Raw genomic sequence first — 15,101 nt, 5'->3', positions numbered from 1 at the left:
TCGGAAAGCTCCTTTGTTTTGCTTTTTCATTGTGACATCACACTTCATGGAGGCGCGGTTACAGCGTTCAGGGATCAAGGAGCGTTCTTTGGCTCGCACCATCAGATGTCTGAGAAGGGGCGGGGTTTGGCTGTACCTTGTGAGGGGGGTGGGGATTTTCCCAGGACTCTCGTATATATACAGGGGCTGCCACTGTAGAGTGCCAGTCACGGGATACAAAGTGTCTGCGTCTTTCTGCTGTGCGCGCGCTGAGGGGCTGTAGCTGCGTCATTGTATCAGGAAGTGAGCTGTTGTTGTACTCTCGCCTGTAACAGCCATGTCGGTGACGGTGAAGGCTTATCTCCTGGGAAAAGATGACAGCCACAAGGAGATCCGCCGCTTTGCCTTTCGCTTACCGGCGGGTACGGAGAGGGCACCGGCTAATGCCACCTCTATGTGTGATGACCTGTCCAGAAAGGTGACAGAGATGTTCCAGGGGCTGAGAGGAGGGCCTTTCCAGATGTTCTACAGAGGTGAGCCGGGACCATTCTTCTTAATGACAGCAGCACCTTCCTGGGCCTGATCATCAGATTCTGTCATTCATAAATAATAAAGCAATATTTTTATCTGTAACCAAGAATGACCCAGGAGTAACTCTTTATCTGCCAATATTCTCAGCTGAGGGTTGTGGGAGTTGCCGTCTGGCTGAGGGTGATGTGAGTTGCCGCTGAGCAATAAATCGAATGGCACGCGGTTACTAGACCGCCACTGATATCATCTGACATATTTTAATTGGCTGCGTCTTAATGGCTGCGGCTGCTGCACAACCTCTTATGCTGAAACTGAACATCTGTGTCTTGGGAGCTGACCTATTGTTACAGTACGATCGTGATTGGCGCCGCGATTATTATATATATCTAACTATTTAAGTGCCGTGAAGAAGTGTTATAGAGAAGCGTAAGTGTTTCAGGGTAATTTGTAGAATGTCGGTGTCTCTCCACAAACCTTCTAATAAAGCCTGCAGATAGAAGGCGCAGCCTGTCGCTTCAATAATATGGCCTAAATTCTTGCTGCTGGGTTAGACTGTCAAAATAACATTTCTGACAATGTACAGTCTCATAATGGAGTTCTGAAGAGGAGACCACCGAGGTCCTGAAAGCTTACAAAACATTACATCTAGGTCCAATAAATGGCAGCTAATGACATCAGCCGTGTTTAGTGGTATGGGGGTCTTCCTTTTTGTCCTGTCTTCAGTATCCGCTCTTGTGCTAGTGTCATATACCACTTCGTTAGGGCCTGTAGTGATTTCGTATAAATGGTGCTATCGTTATAGAAACCCATTATTATTATTACTATTACTGCTGATGGCGATGAGACCACTTTTCAAAGTTTGCATCGCAGGGACTTTTTTTATTTGATAGATTGCTTTAACGCGATTAAATTCCTACCCAAATTGCACAGTCTGCCCGTACAGGACAAGTGGAAATTTCCTCTCAAGTGCCATAAAAACAAAATGTTCTCTTTTCAACAAGCTTAATGTTACGGCATAGCTGTTGTGACCTTTGGGAAGGTCGAGTCAGTTTTTTTGTTTTTTTTTTCTTTTTTTCCCTCCCCTTTTGGATTACTGAGAAATGGGCCAGTTCATTCCTGATTAGTGCAGTAGTTCATTGCGTCCACAGACAGTTAAGGGTTAATTGTAAGTTGCCAGGAATGCAAACAACGCAACCTTAATGCCCGTCGCCTGCCTCCTAAACCATCTACATCAGCTTCAACTGATCTCTGGTTGTGGGTCATCAGCTTAACAATGCTACGTTGGCATTTGCCGGCTACGTTTCTTAGTAGGTAGCTGCAGTCGGTGTATTCTGGCCTAAGCCTTGGTAGGGCAAGTTTGAGACGGGGGGGCACAAAACTGGGGGCAGATCTCCTGTTGGGCCGCCGTGACCCACGCACAGCCTGATGCCCGTTTACACAGCGGAGGCCTGTGCCTATCCGTGCCGGTCTCTACGGAGCTGAAGCCGGTGTCGCGTATGATGTCATATCCTGGTGATCAGCAGCGAGGAGAGCAGCTGGGTTACTGTAAAAATATTTGTTCATTTAGCGCAAACAGATGTATTTATTGCTTGACTGCATCACAACAAAGGTTGTCGAGGAGTGTACCTGCTCAGAATCTATAATGGGGACTATATAGGGATGTCTCTGGCCTAGCCATGTATCGGGCAAAGGCAGAAGTAACGTGACATCTTCTCCAGAACAGGAATAACCGGCTTACTAAATAAATGTATAGCGTTTCCAAAATGTTATTTTTCTCAGCAAGAAATTATAAGAATGATTGACACCCATCAGAAACCCCTCGCATCTGAAATGGTGGCCATCTTTTAAAATATATTATTTTGTTTAGATGAAGAAGGTGATCTGGTTGCTTTCTCCACTGATGAAGAACTGAATATGGCCTTGTCGGGGCTGAAAGAAGATGTCTTCCGGATCTACCTGAAAGGTATACAGTGTGTTTCGGGTTTATGGTCCGACGCTGTCCGTTGACGTAGCAAAGGACATCTAGTTTGTGTCTTGAGTTATAAAGTTCTCTGAAGAGAACCTGATACATCCAATAGCTAAAAGTTAAACATGTTTTTTGGTGAAAAACCCCCCTAAATCAAATGTGTACTAGAGAGTAGCAAGGCTAACTCTACAGTTGCAGTTTCAACTTCTGGCTTCATTGCGCATTATGTAAGGCCCAAATCTGAAACGTGCCTCCTGCTGGAACCAGCTGAGCTCGTCTAGAGCGATTCACACTTAAGGCCGTCGGACTCTCATGAGACGTTCACTGGGACTGGGCCTTCATAAAGTTGAAATGCCAGCTGTCCAGAAAAACTCCCGGTTTAGTGACAAAATGTAATTTTGTTAATGTATTTGTTCCCCCTCATTTTCTGCTCCAGAGAAGAAAGATGGCAAGCGTGAGCATCGTTCACATGCTGGACAGGAAAACATGCCAAACTTGGTTCATCCAAATGTGACTTGTGATGGATGTGATGGACCTGTGGTGGGGAACAGGTACAAGTGCCTGGTTTGTCCAGATTATGACCTGTGCAGCACCTGCGAGGCAAAGGGAATCCATAAGGAGCACAATATGATAATGTTCTCTACTCCTTTGGTAAGGTTTGGTTAGACTGCAAAACACAGACTTAGTTGGGTTTTTATTTTTTTTTACATGTGTTTGAAGAATAAAAATTTTTTTTGCAGGCGTTCCCACGTAATCGATGGTTCCGAAAAATGCACCATGGGGTTCCGCCCTGTTCATGGATGCCTGGCTGGGGTTTTCCTGGCAGGGCCTTCACCTGCCCAAACTCCCAGCAAGCTCATGGAAGCGCACCTTCTCAGAATCCGCCTGCTTCTGGGGCAGAAAAAGGTGAGATCATGTTTCAGTAGAAATTCCACTCAAAAAGCCATAGTTCGGGTTCATTATTGGACATTTAAAGGCTAAAGTGCAAGATTGTTCTGCATACCCAGATACTAATTCTCTGGACATGGTGGCTATCTCAAAGAATTGGTGTTTTTAAGAGCATCTCCATCGCACATGACTGAGAAACTCAGATGGCAAACAGAACCATACTTGCATCCTTCTTACAAAGACTGCCATTGAGAATCGGATGTATTTGGACGCAGGGTTAATGTTAAGGATGGTGTACCTTCGTCTTTATGAACCTCGCCTTTTTCTAGTGTGGCAGTTTCTAAAATACTGTTGCCATGTATCTTTTTTTTTTTCCTTAACCAAATAAAGCTGCTCCTTCAAGTCCCTCACAGCCATCCCAAGATTCCAATGTGAACTTCTTGAAGTCTGTGGGAGAGAGTGTTGCGGCTATGTTGAGTCCCCTGGGTGAGTGTCTTGTTATATTTCTTAGCGGTGGTGCTTGATGGGCAACCTCCTTCCGTCGTTCTAAATGTGCCCAAAGCTCCCTCTTCCATAGTGAAGCTGAAAAAGGACATAAAATCAGCCTTTGTATTATACTGTTTATTCTATTCAATTTAACTTTCTCTTGTATTTCTCCAGGTATTGATGTAGACATTGATGTTGAGCATGGTGGCAAACGAAGCAAAGTTTCAGAACCTAGTTCTCTGAACAAAGACTCCCAGCCGAGTACCTCATCCTCTCTTCAGAATCCTCAGGCCAAAGATGACAACCAGCAATCTGACCACATGGAAACTGACAATATTGCAGAACGGATGAAAGACATTGCTTTAAATTCTCAAGAACGTGTAAGTTCTCCATTTTGCCATATTTTATTATTTATTTATTTTTTTAACTGGAATTTGAGCTCTGGTTACCTGCCTACAACAGGAATTACCGTATTTGCTCGATTATAAGACAAGGTTTTTCAGAGCAAATGCTCTGAAAAATACCCCTCGTCTTATAATCGGGGTCGTCTTATAATCAGACCTCAAATAGGTCTGACTGTGAGATGACTAAGATCCAGATCCCCCGCAGCTGCAGGGGACCTGGATCCTCCTGTCTCCCCCCGCCCCACTTACCGGTAATTCTGAGTCCCCGGTGTGTAGCTGGGGCAGCGTGTAGATGTCTACGTGATTCGCGTACACAACTTCCGCTGCAGCAGGAAGGAGGCGTGGCTAGCAGCGGGGGTTGTCTGCATCCATCGCGCAGACCTTCCCCGGCTGTCAGAGATCAGAGTTCCCCGTGCCGGTGCATAAGGGGGGCATAAGGCATTTCTGGAGACAGAGTGCTCTGTGAAATGCCTTTTTACCCCCTTAATGCCACTCTGACTCCAGAAATGCCTTTTTAACCCTCTATACGCCACTCTGCCTCCTAAATGCCTTAAACCTCCCTATATTCCACTCTTCCCCATAATATGCCTTTTAACCCTCTAAATGCCAGTGGCTTATAGGGGTATAAGGCATTTCTGGAGGCAGAGTGGCACATAGGGGGTCAAAAGGCATATCATGGGGCACAGTGGCATTTAGAGGGTTAAAAGGCATATCATGGGGCACAGTGGCATGTAGGGGGTATAAGGCATTTTTGGGGCAGATGTGCATAACTGGGGGGCAGGTTGGAAAATAGAAGGAAATAAAACCAAAATATTTTTCTCAATCATAGCTTTTATTAAAAAAAAAAAATAGTTTAGATGAATTAACATTTACTGGTAAAACTTTTTTCCTATAGGGTCGTCTTATATTCAGGCTTTTTCTTTTTTTCCTAAATTAATATTCAGATTGGGGGGGGGGGTCGTCTTATAATCAGAATACAGTCTCTACTCAACACCCATTACATAGATGTACAGATGTAATTTTAAATTTTGAGATAAAAAGGATTTAGACTTTTCTCGAAAACGAGGTATAGGTAAAATAGTCCTATCATTGTCATGGGAGCGCAATTTAATGTATGTTTCTTTAACAGATTTTATGAAAGGGTTTTTAAATTGGTTCTTCTTTTACCAAAAGGAACAAGGTGAGAGCAGTGGCAGTGCTTCAGGGGGTGATGACGACTGGACTCATGTCTCCTCTAAAGAGGTCGACCCATCCACTGGTGAACTTCAGTCGCTTCAACATCTTGAGACAGATGAGCCGCTCTCCCTGGACCAAAGTCAAGCCATACATGCACCAACGGGGCTTAGGGAGGCCGCTCTGTACCCACATCTTCCAGCAGGTAAGCAATGCTTGGTTAACAGTGGCAATCCTGTAAAACCAGGTTTTCCTCAATGCTTAAAATCCCCTTTTTGAGGTCTGCCTTCTTTAACCCCTTGATGACAATTGATATACCAGGCACGTCATGAGGTTAAACAAGCGATGACGGTTTTCTTCGCTCAGCTGGTGTTGCTGCAATGCCTCAACAGAGGGTCTCTCAAAACGCTCCTGAAAATGTTACCACAGCCAGTGGAGCCCATCTTACTAATCTTTGTAAGATTTTTAAACTGCCAAATTCGATATATACGCGTGGGTACAGTAAATGAGAAGTAAACTACAGCAAAACACGGCGCATAAACAGTCCTGTCTGTATATTACATTGGGAGTTTTTTATTATGTATATACATGCATACATACAAGCAATATTTTTAAATAGGTAAATGTAGACAGAACTGATGTATGTAGTAACAGTTACTTACACAGCTATCAATATGCTTCTCTTATAGATGCGGATCCTCGTCTCATAGAATCCTTGTCCCAGATGCTTTCGATGGGCTTCACAGATGAGGGCGGCTGGCTTACTCGGCTCCTGCAGGCCAAACAGTACGACATAGGGTCTGCCCTGGATACCATGCAGTCTGTGCGGCATATTCCTCGCCCCTAACATCTGCACAAGTTTTCTTTTTTTTTTAATTTTATTTTAGATAACCTTTCATCCTTTATTTTCACGTCATATTGCTTGGCAAACACATTTATGATGTATTCTAACTACGCACTTTTGTGGCGCATCTTGTAGCAAGCCATGTCCCTCCTGATGTTATTATTGCAGGGACAATAAAATATTATAATCCTGCTTGGTTTTATGTTCTAATTTTATTTATGTAAACCTTAAATGTACACGCTAACCTAATTTCTGGTCTTAAAGTGTCAATTGTGGCAGAGTTCCAGAAGCACGCAACTACGTGCGGGCTGTCAAAGGATTTCTACGCCCGCATTACTAACAGGCATAGTGCTTTTGGGATAGGTAGTTCCTCAAGAGCTGGAGAGCTACTGATGGGCCATCTCTGTCCCTTAAACAAGACTGTAGTTGAGAGATGAGGGCAGCCATCCCACCTCCATCCATTCATTCTGGAACAGGCTCTGTTGGTTTATAATCCAAAAACACAGAGCTGGTATATCTGGTACAAATTAAGATCAAACAAGCACCCACAATGATTTACTGGCTGTATCACATTTCTAAAGAGAAATAAAAATCCCTAAATATCAATGGCCAGTAAGTTTCAAAGTATATTATGAGGTATTTTAATGTCAATGGTGTTCTGCTGACAGGTTGCAGTAATAATTTAGCATACGATACCAGTGCAGGTCCTTTTCGTGTCCATCAACAATATAAAATGCCAAATTAAAAGGATATAAGGTGACACAGCTTGATAGCAGGAGAGCAGAATATCACACATTTAACATTATGTATTAATGGGGCATGCTTGCTACAGTTCTATCCAGCATTATCTAATCTAATTAAAATCTGTTTTTGAAGCATCACTAATTCAACAAATCAGAGATAACCCCATAAATGTTACTTCCATATCAATGTTATACCAGAGGACTCTTCTTTGAGTCTGGCTTCAAATACAGTACAATGATGAGTGGAAAATGTAAAGTAACATGTATGAAAAATGGGAAACGGGTTCCTCGAGATACAATATCTTTATTGCGCTCCCTGCATGTGAGCATTTATCACAGATGGAGGCAGCTCTAACTATTTCACACACTCATGTAGACCCGAGTATGGAATAGCACCATATTACACACATATTATATATAAAGCTGCAAACTTACTTTGGATAACTGAACAGGAATGCAGAAGTGTCACAGATTCACAGCAGAGTGTGAGATTACAACAAGCAAAGGACGGTGGAAACAGAATAGCTTGTATGGTTACAGTGCAGTGATAGAACATATTCACTAAAACACCAGTTTGTCCTATACTGCTAGACTTGTGGGAGACTTCTATATGAACAATAGCTGCTCTACAGTTAAACATTGCGATTCAACTTAACTAGCATACTTTCCCCGCAAAGGAAAAGTGGTGTCTACCCCCCATACTTTATAGGAATTACCCAAGGAGGCATCACAGAAAGCCAGGGCATTTGTTTTGGTGAGCAGACATGACAATCAAAACCAGCTTGGAGTCTGCAGGTGTTCTGCTGACAGGTTGCAGTAATAATTTAGCATACGATACCAGTGTGGTTTTTAAACCTTTAAGGTAAATACTCATTAGAAAGTTTTATTTTTCCCTATGCAGAGAAAGCAAAGAACAATACAGAACGGTACTCAATAATTATCATCAAAGTCTTCATCGGTCTGAAACATGTTAGTAGAGGCAGAAGTCTTGGTGAGAGATGGGGAGAAGTTGAATTGGGTCAGTTGCTTGGCACAATGTTCTCCTGTGTGGGCATTCAGGGACCTGTTATCTCCATGAGTCTTCCACGCACCTTGTAAATCACTCAGGGTGTTTAGACGGGTTGTAGTTGAGGCTTTGCTAAGCACAGTCCCATCCGTTCTAGTTTTAGGGATGGGTAATCCTGCTTCAACAAGCTCTTCGGTTTCCTCCTCTTTTTGCCGTAACTTTGACACACTAGATTCTTCCTTGTCAACGTTTGCCAACCTGCAGGTACCACCGTCATTTATTTCGGCGGCAGGAGAGGTAGAAAGAAACTTCCCCCATTTAGACTTACCAGACACAAACTGGTTTGCGGAGGCAGAATGTTGGTTTTCTATGGATGTGGACCTTCCCCTGCCCTATGAAAGAGAAATTAGAAGTTATTTTACTTGGTCCACAAAAGTGTTTTTTCCCGTGTTCTTTTCTTAGCTTAGAAATCAGTTTTCACAATACAAAAACTATACAGTCCTAAACTAAAATGTATTTAATGGCATTCAATATCAGACATTTTCTTACATGTGATTTATATTACTATTATTGGACAGCGGTGTTTGCACATTTTCTAAACATTTTCACGTGTCGCTGCATATGGTAAAAATATGAAAAAAAGCTCATTTATAAATGGATACAAAAAAGTAGTGTTATTTTTCCTTTCGTGAAACTCTAGCAGGTTCCAAGTAGGTTTGTATCAAGGTAGCTCAAAAATATAGCAATAAGAAGAATTTTGGGCACTCTACAGCAAATATACCCTACTTTCTACACAGTTTCAGAACCAGTTCCAGTCCAGGAGCTCACGGACAATAAGAAGCAGCTATACAAACCATCCAGGGAACCTACACAAAATCTCCAAGACATTTTTTGACAATACAAACCTCACACATCTTGAATCTTTTTGCTTTGTTTGTGGAGTATATTTGTTCTTGGTCCTCAAATCCACAGTCCTTGGACACACTTTCTTTTTGTTTTCTAAAATAAAAGACGCAGATTTTTTTTTTTTACTATTAGAATTACTTCTAAATCATCACAAATTGTATTTTAGCAGATGAAAAAAAAAAGAATGGTGCTGTCGGAGAAATTAAATGTGGATACCCATATAATTTCTGACAGCACCATTCTTTTTTTTTTTCATCTGCTAAAATACAATTTATGATGATTTAGAAGTAATTCTAATAGTAAAAAAAAAAATTACTTCTAAATCATCATAAATTGTATTTTAGCAGATGAAAAAAAAGAATGGTGCTGTCAGAAATTATATGGGTATCCACATTTAATTTCTCCAAGCATTAGTATTAACCGAGAATATTACACTGCCCAGTGCTGGCCCTTACATGGGTCCCAGTGGGTCTATGGGAACAATGCAGTACTTTGATAGGGGAGGCAATTTGCAACCACAAGAATCTGTATTATTTGGCCTCTCGGTCACTTCTGCAAAAAAGGCGGAGCCACAGGGACAGCCTCTAACCTGTTCTTCCAATCAGGGGAAGAGGGGGTGCCCAGAAGCTCCACCCTTTTGCAGAAGTGCACCAGAAGAAGAGGCACACTGCTGGGGAACCAAGGAGGCAGGAAGGTAGCGGGGTCCTGTAACGTCTGTGCAAATGTGTGTCAGTTACCAGGGTTTATGTGTAAGCATGACTGTGTATGTCTAAGTGTGTGTGTGAAAGGGAGTTTGTGTGTTAGCCTGAGTGTGTAAAATTGTGTGTGGGGGCACGCAAAGGGTCGATGGGGTGGCACACAGAGGATTAAGAAAGACATGGGGAAAAGCGGGCAAAGAAAGAAGACAGAAGACAAAATAACAAGAGGCAAGAGAAGAAGCAGAGCTGTGCTAAAGGAGACAGGACGCAGAAGCAGTCGGTGGAGATGGTATAAAGGTATTGTGAGACAGTGTGAGAGCACGAGTGAATGCGAAAGAGCATAACATAGTGAATTTATTAATCCTGATAAAACATGATTATTGATCTAATAGTTATATTTGGTTGGTTCCCATTTTCTTATCCAAGATAAACTTAGGAAGAACCACAAACCTGGGCTTTAATGCCATTTCTGTCTGAGATAAAAACAACTCTTTGTCTGTGTAAGTGTGGTTCTTTTCTTCACTTTCTTGTGTCACATACTCTCGTTCCTCTTCATGTTGAACCAGATATTTACTCCAGCGGCTCACAGAATTTCCTTTTTCCTGCAGGAACCAAATCAATGCAATCAATTTGTAAAAAATATATATGCACTAATACATGTTGTAACGGGTTCACCAAGAGAGCTGTAGTAACTCCCAGAGATCACCCAGATGTATCCTCCTGTTGTCCCCGGAATCACTTCCAGCACCTGCCAGCATGCGCACCTTGGAACCCTGCTATGTGTACCCAATAAGCAGACACAACTACCTTGAATTGAGTACAGCAGGAATTAACAGTTTATTGTTGTAAAACATAGACTCATATAGCCACAGAACTTCATTAACATAAATTAACATTGATAAACAGGTAGACAACCCAACCTTTAATCCCCTGGCAGCAATCCTATTGATGGGATTAATTAAACAATGGAGTTCCTGCCTGTGCTATCTTTGTTTGACAGCCAGGCTGGAGCCATTTCTGAGTACCTTGGGGCCTTGTATGACAGGTCATTCTGTCACACATGTCAACTCACTGACTTCACTGTGCATCATGTGGCCCAGCCTGGTGAGTTTCTCCTGTAAGAAGGGCTAAATTAGTCCAGAATTATACATAATTATACCTGCAAGACAACATTACTAAAATATAAACGCTCTGTCTATGCATTGCGCAGAGCAAAATGTGGGGAAAATGACAGATCCATATTTAGGTGCGTGTTTTTATGCTAGCCCAGGGGTGTCCAAGTTTTTTCTGCAGTGGGCCACTTCATCAGAAATGTATGTGTGCGTGGACTGCACTCATTTTTCACTGAGAGAAAATATGGCCTTTTAGCTTTATAATGCATATTAACACAGGGTTAATTTGGCGATAATGAAAAAAACAGAGGAAAAGTATTTTGATCAACTTTTGTATGTCATTCTATTAATACTGAATTACTTAAACAGTAAAACAAAGTCAGTCCCCAAACCATTTAAAAGAAGTTTAGCCAAATAAAACTGCACAAGGCTGGAGCACATTGTGGGTACAAGCTGGATTTAAGATGGCTGATGCACACTGGAGGCAGGGCCAGACACCCAAACACACAGACCAGGACAGGCTCTGCCACACCAACACCCAAACACACACGGACACCAGGACAGGCTCTGCCACACCGACACCCAAGCACACACACACACACACACCAGGACAGGCTCTGCCACACTGACACCCAAACACACACACACACACCAGGACAGGCTCTGTCACACCGACACCCAAACACACACACACACATCAGGAAAGGCTCTCCCACACTGACACCCAAACACACACACACACACAAGGACAGGCTCTGTCACACTGACACACCAGGACAGGCTCTGTCACGCTGACACGCAAACACACACACCAGGACAGGCTCTGTCACACTGACACCCAAACACACACACATCAGGAAAGGCTCTGCCACACTGACACACCAAACACACACACCAGGACAGGCTCTGTCACACTGACACACACCAGGACAGGCTCTGCCCCACCGACACCCAAACACACACACCAGGACAGGCTCTGCCCCACCGACACCCAAACACACACACCAGGACAGGCTCTGCCGCACCAACACCCAAACACACACCAGGATGGGCTCTGCCACACTGCCACACCAAACACACACACCAGGACAGGCTCTGCCCCACCAACACCCAAACACACATCAGGAAAGGCTCTGCCACACTGACACCCAAACACACACACCAGGACAGGCTCTGTCACACTGACACCAAACACACACACATATCACTGTTTTTTTTAAGGAACACTTGAAATTATGCATTTATTTTTTTCATACTAAGATACATGTGCTCGGTTTAAAGACCAATAGCTCACCTGAGAAAAACTTGTTCCTACTGGTGTATCTTCAACAGGTTCATATTCTTCTTTGATTTCTTCTTGCCAATCAAACCTTCAGTGGGAGGAACAATTTATAACAAGTATAAGAATATATTCTCTCTGAGCTACCTTGTCTTTGTTTACCCATCCAATGACCACACAGACGTGCTGTATGTTTCAGCTGTGCATGGAAGCAAGACTGCAGAGTGATTAATTAGAGATGATTTAGGAGGTAATCTGAAGCCAAGCCCATACTATAATGTTATTATAAATGAAAACAAAGTTCTTACCCGACAGCTTTCTCAGCTGCCTGCTGCACTTCACCTTGAAGGAGATTCAGTTTCTGCACATGCTGTCTGCAGTCTGCTCCAGAACCTTGTCCATACACCTATATTAATAAAATATTTAACTCTATTACTTTCCAACACTAGACTGCCAACGACGACATATTCTGGTTTAAAACATTACATTTTGAACACAATCCATGGCTCTTAAAATGTAACTGCTAGGTATTTCACTATCTTACACAGCAGCCGACCACACTGAATTTCTCTGGACAGTCATGACAACAGATCAGGGACATCATCAGGAGATACAACCAGTATTCGTGTAGCCCAGGTCCTGATCTGTTGCAGATCTTCCCACTGGCCCCTTATGGCAGACTATGGGGCGAGGCAGTGGTAGGATCATGGGATTTAGGTTTGTACTGGGCACAAATAAATACGGCAGCGCTGCCAGCAGGTGGGCATACACAGAGACACAATTCCTACACTATTCCTCCCAACAGGTCAAATAACCAGAGGCGAAAACATATTATTATTGATTTATATAGCACCATAGTCTGTAGCATTGTACAATGGCATGCCAGGTAGTGCATAACAAGACAATCTGGACTCAGAGTCCGGGGACACTTGGGAGGTATACACCACACATGTACACGAGGGGACAGAACATGCCACAATGTCATACTGCTGTCTATGTAATGTGGGTAGGTTGTGATGACATCATTTGTATCTATGTTGTGATGACATCATTTGGTCTTGGGTCCCCCAGAAAGAAAACCGTATTATTGGTCAGTATGTATCCTATATGGATGTTTATTAGTATACCTCTAGCTGCTAAACAATATTTTCTATCTGGCTCCTAAATTCTACACATATTATCCAGCCCTAAAAGCATATTCATATTATTATTATTAATTATTATTATTATATTAATTTATCTAATAAATGCATATTCTAATGTAGATTGTATTCAAACATGACTGTGATACTTTACATCTCATTGCAATAAAAGAGGTACATATATTAATAATTACTATTCATAATAATAATAATAAACAGGCTTCCTCATACTTCTACCTTCTCCCATAATCACCCACCTTTAGCAGCGACTGCTTCTCTCCACACAGTTTGCAATTCCATTTTTTGCTCTTTTTTACCTAAAAATAGAACCTTCATAAAATATGAAAACGCATTTAAGTCCCGGTCTACCGTTTTATGTCCGGGAATAATAAAATAATACGTGTTTGTTTGTTTGTTTTTTACATATTATTATGGAGGGACGTTATGAGATGTTACCTGATGCACTTGAAAAGTTTGGCAGGAGAAGCACCTAAGAACCTGGAATTCCTGCACCATGCTTTTTAGGACATGTACAATGTCCGCAGACTCTGTGCCAGAGACGGAGAGAGACTTATTCACAAACAAGAATCAAGTATTTATCGCGATTTAATTCCCCGGATGCCGTAGAACTACAAGTTCCATGAGCCTCTTCAATCATAAAGCCTACGGAGCGTCACGGGACGTGTAGTTCCAACATACTTCTGCTGATTGGCTGCGGTATTGAGACGCTTCCGGTTTATTCTTCCCGCCTTTTCATTCCCTAGTGCGCATGAAAGAGACCGGCGAATAGGTTAAATTAATTGGCTATTGTTATAAAATACTTAAATACCACGCCCCCCCCATCAATAGAATTCCTTACACACTGTTACAGTGTCATTTAATGAGGTGTCTGGGAGGAACAGTTCCTCTTAAGGACTCAAATCCACCTGTGCCCTCTTTCATCCCAACGTGTGCATCACTGTTATATTAACAGAAAAGAAAACATTCATACCTCAACCCCCCACGCCGTTGTGGGCGAATAAAATGTCTTTGGGGCATAGGTTTCAACTATACCGGTCCCACACTCTCATGCCAATCCCTTACCCCTCATTCCCCCATCTCACACCACAGTAAATATTCACTAAGGCATAAAACTTATTGGGGTGAGCTGGGCGTTTACCCCAACATCCTTTGGAATGCAAGAGATTCATGTGATCTGTAGGGTGCTTAGAGTATGGGCAGTGAAAATCATTGTGTGTCCTCCTGGCACTGAAACGGTGCAACTTGTGGTGAAAAATGTTGTAAAACTTACCTTAACCCTTTGGAGCAAAATATACTGTATATACGTCTTATGATGTTCATTATATATGTACATTCAAGCCAATGGAGTATCTATTACTATTATCTTTGTACCTTTAGCTATACCGCCCGTCCCTCTTCTTGCATGTATTGTGAGGGGGGTCTTGATCAGTGCTGGGAGAATGCTGGGCGCCACAAGTGAGCAAGACTTTTACAGAAGGCGATCGCTAAATTATTTCAACGTGTTCGTCAATTAACATTAATTAGCCAATGCATGGGCCAGCATATAATGAAATGGTAACAGAGGGCAGAGTAAATAAATAAATAAATTACAACTGTTAATCATTGTTTTGTTTTTTTATTGAATACACAAACAAATCAAAAGGATGACTAAAACCATATGGTTTAACATGTTTAAGATTTAAAAAAATGAAATAAATTATGGTACGATCAGCGCGGGCCATCGGCAGCGTACACAAGTGCAAACCAATGGGGGCTTTGATACATCCTACAGTAACATTAACACAAAAGGGAACTCCGGGGTCCTTATACACAATTGTCCATCAGGAAACTGCACATAGGTTTTTTTAAGATTTAAGAGGTGAGAAACACAGTAAATTACGTTATTCTTAAAGCCAGCGGCTCACTAGAAGAATACAGGGACAT

At 42.3% G+C, this 15,101-nt stretch overlaps 1 protein-coding gene across 1 annotated transcript; it reads left to right on the top strand.

Annotated features, from left to right (window-relative positions):
* Nucleotides 1-316: 316 nt before the first annotated feature.
* LOC149297846 (sequestosome-1-like) lies at nucleotides 317-6,274 on the top strand. The gene is made up of 9 exons (XM_089488064.1): nucleotides 317-512; nucleotides 2,378-2,473; nucleotides 2,913-3,127; nucleotides 3,217-3,382; nucleotides 3,755-3,850; nucleotides 4,025-4,228; nucleotides 5,356-5,366; nucleotides 5,428-5,632; nucleotides 6,117-6,274. Exons 1-9 carry the CDS (start codon nucleotides 317-319, stop codon nucleotides 6,272-6,274), a joined length of 1,347 nt encoding a protein of 448 aa, XP_089344190.1.
* The last annotated feature ends 8,827 nt before the right edge of the window (nucleotides 6,275-15,101 follow it).

The sequence above is a fragment of the Sceloporus occidentalis genome, unplaced genomic scaffold (assembly GCF_023333645.1).
Source record: "Sceloporus occidentalis isolate IW3139 unplaced genomic scaffold, rSceOcc1.0.p SCAF_36, whole genome shotgun sequence".
NCBI lineage: Eukaryota > Metazoa > Chordata > Lepidosauria > Squamata > Phrynosomatidae > Sceloporus > Sceloporus occidentalis.
Note: the sequence above shows the minus strand (reverse complement) of the source record. Positions and strands in the feature narration are given on the sequence as shown.

What these genes read in the sequence shown, in the direction of transcription:
- LOC149297846 (XM_089488064.1), top strand. Translation starts at nt 317, where the DNA reads ATGTCGGTGACGGTGAAGGCTTATCTCCTGGGAAAAGATGACAGCCAC. An exon ending in TGCTTCTGGGGCAGAAAAAG is followed by an intron (nt 3,383 to 3,754) that starts GTGAGATCATGT and finishes AACCAAATAAAG; the next exon opens with CTGCTCCTTCAAGTCCCTCA. An exon ending in GTACCCACATCTTCCAGCAG is followed by an intron (nt 5,633 to 6,116) that starts GTAAGCAATGCT and finishes CTTCTCTTATAG; the next exon opens with ATGCGGATCCTCGTCTCATA.